This window comes from Peromyscus leucopus, chromosome 10 (genome assembly GCF_004664715.2).
Source record: "Peromyscus leucopus breed LL Stock chromosome 10, UCI_PerLeu_2.1, whole genome shotgun sequence".
NCBI classification, from domain to species: Eukaryota; Metazoa; Chordata; class Mammalia; order Rodentia; family Cricetidae; genus Peromyscus; species Peromyscus leucopus.
Window position 1 is genome coordinate 79,931,971 of NC_051071.1, and position 3,197 is coordinate 79,935,167.

The following is a 3,197-nucleotide window of genomic DNA, read 5'->3' on the forward strand; positions in this document are numbered from 1 at the left end:
ACTCATCCGGCCTTTGTCACATTAATCAAGTTCAGTGAACCATGATGTTTCATAAGAGTAATCCAAGCAAGAATGATGTTGAGGCAGGAGGATTCAATCAACGAAATGATTGAATGTTGTCTGAAGAATTAAAGGGGTGGAGACTGAGTCGTCCAATTAAATTGCAGCTTGGGGTTGGAAGGTGGTACTGCAATAGGGAGGGTGAGCAGGAAGGTATATAAAGGCTTCAGGAGAGCCATGAAGATACTGAGAGACCTGGAGCCTGGAGGAAGCGCCTGGCTCAGCTGGGATAAAGAGACTGTGGTCGGTGCTCAGAACTGGTGAGTAGTTGTCCTCCCTTGGGTCATGTGGTTTGATATAGGGACCATTAGACCAAGATGGATCAGGAAATGTTGAGTTCTATCTTGACTCAGGCTTTAGCCTGCATCTTTTTTATGTCAACTTAACGAAACATTGACGACAAAAGGCTTTTTTTTTTTTTTTTTGTGAGAAACGGTCACTCATAAGGTGACCTGGAAATCATGTACAGAGAGGCTCACATGATGTCAGTGAGAAACTGTAGATTTACATTCCGAGTGAGGACAATTCCTTAAGTTGAGGACTCTACCATTGCCAGAGCAATTGACTCAGACCTTGAGTGGTTACTGTTCTGGGGGAGGAAGTTTTCTAAACTTTATCTTGAAGATATATTCTCACCTGAATGCTTCCCCAGGAACCTTCTGACTGAAGACCATTCATGATGAGTTTTCAAACCCCACCCACACTGGAGGAGCTGGGCAGGCAGGCGCTGCTGAGAAATGAGGCCTTGGCCATCTCTGCTCTGGAGAAACTGCCCTGGACAATCTTCCCAGCACTGTTCAAGGACGCGTTCAATGGCAGACACACTAGGATTGTGAGGGCAATGGTGGAAGCCTGGCCTTTCCCTGTCTCCCTGTGGGGACGTTGATGAAGACTCCCAACTTGGAAATCTTCCAGGCTGTGCTAGATGGAGTAGACACGCATCTGAAAAGAGAGTTTCACCCCGGGTAAGCAACAACCAAGTACTGTAGACTGAGCACAAGGGGAATGTGGGAGAGACGTGGGTCAGGGAGAATGGCTTTGTAGGTGGGTCAGAGGCTTCTGATGGGGTCATGGTCCTGGAATGCAGGGGCCTTGAAACCTATTGTTTCCTGTAGTAAGGATGGTTGAGTATGGATTAGAGGACAGAGTAGAGGTAGCCAGAGAGGAAGGAGCCTATCCCTGGCTTTCCAACAACCACTAACATGGGACTAGGTAGAAATAGAGAGTAACTTAGTGGAAGGAAAGTAGTCAGCTGTACACATGCAGCTCACGGGGAGATGTCATGACACACGTGAGTTCCTACGTTGGACACTTGGTGCTGAAGAGACCTTGGCAGGAGGGAAGAGCTGACATTAGAGATGTGTAGTGGAAACTTGCTGGGTGTTGGGGCTTGTCATGTCTGCTGACACTTTACACATTTTACCCACAGGAGTGAGAAACTTCAGGTGGTTGACCTGAGGAATGTTCACCATGAGTTCTGGAACATATGGACTGGAAGAGAGGATGGGGCCTGTTCAGCAGAGACTGTGAATGAGAGGCCTGTAGTGAAGGTCCTTCCCAGATATGCACTGAGGCGGCGGCATCTGAAGGTGGTAACTGACCTCTACCTCAGGCTCCGTCTGAATGAAGAGCAAACATGCTTCTTGCAGTGGCTCCAGCAGAGAAAAGACTTTCTACAGCTGCACTGTATAAACATGAAGATCTGGACTGTGCCTATGTGCACTGTGAAAGAGATCTTGAGTGTTTTCCACCCAGGACGCATTGAGGAGCTGGAACTGAACACGGGGTGGGATGTGTCCACACTGGCACGATTTGCTCCCTGCCTTGGACAGATGCGAAGTCTTCGCAAATTCTCCCTGGCCCGCATCTGTAGGAACACTTTCGGGACTGGAACCAGGACAGCAGACAGAGAAGAGAGGTGCATCAGCAAGGTCATTGCTCAGTTCTCCAAACTCCACTGTCTGCAGCATCTCTCCATGAATGGCATCTTCTTTCTCAAAGACCACATGAAACAAATACTCAGGTAAGCAAGGATGCGGAGGTGGCTTAGCTACCAGAGCAAACCTTTCCAGTTTACTCTAAGGATTAGCATGTGCATGGGGCCTGCCAGTGACTGGGAACAATTATGGTGAGAGTTGTGGGTGTGACTTGACTTAGTAGACTCCAAGCATCAGCACCCTGGTACTCTGATTGTTCATATAGTCAAACTGACCTTGAGACACGTGCCCCATCTTCCTCTTCTTAAATCCCAGTATACACACTCTCCAGAACCTTTTGTCTGAACCAATCCCATTGTCTACCCATAGGTGCCTGAGGAACCCCTTGGCAACTCTCTCCATCACACGCCGCCACCTGTCACAGTCCGACTTGAATTATTTCCCCTTGAGCCACAACCTGCGTCAGCTAAAACATCTGGTCTTGAGAGGAATCTTGTTATTTGCTTCATGTCTCAAGCCTCTTGGAGTGCTGCTAGAGCATGTAGCAGAATCTCTGCAGTCTCTGGACTTGCAGGGTTGTAGGATCAAGGACTCTCAGCTCACTGACCTCATCCCTGCCCTCAGCAAGTGCTCCAAGCTCACCGAGTTTAATCTATTAGATAACGACTTTTCCATGCCCACCCTGAAGGACCTTTTGGGACACACAGCCAACTTGACCAAGATGAATGTGGAGCAGTACCCGGCCCCTATACAGTCTTATGATGATTACGGTTACATCTTAGTAGAGAGATTTGCCCAACATTGTCTTGAGCTCATGGATACACTCAGAGCGTTAAGGCAGCCCAAGAGGATCTTGTTTTCCACAGATCCCTGCCATGAATGTGGTGAGCGCTGTGTCTATGACCTTGGGCCTAGACTTTGTCCTTGCCAGGGGTAAATAGGGAATATGACTTCTGGATTTGCGTGCTCTCCCTCGGGGTCTTCCTCAGTCATTAGCCTCCCTGCTAGCTTCAGGGTCCGGAAAGACTCTCAACTGGCTTCAAGCATCTATTGAACCAAGGAACTGTTTTTGAAGTCTTCTGTTGTGATCTCTTGATTAATTACATTTTTTTAAAAAGTCCCTATGCCTACCCCTTACATTCTGCCTTTTTAGCATAATAAGACAGCAATAAAATAACTCAGTATGAGTTTTGTTCTTCA

At 47.7% G+C, this 3,197-nt stretch overlaps 1 protein-coding gene across 1 annotated transcript; it reads left to right on the forward strand.

The window, feature by feature from the left end:
* Positions 1-739: 739 nt before the first annotated feature.
* Positions 740-2,934, forward strand: LOC114688669 (PRAME family member 12-like). The gene is given in 4 exon segments (XM_028863211.1): positions 740-917; positions 920-1,025; positions 1,490-2,083; positions 2,367-2,934. Coding segments are annotated over 4 exon segments (1,446 nt in total).
* The last annotated feature ends 263 nt before the right edge of the window (positions 2,935-3,197 follow it).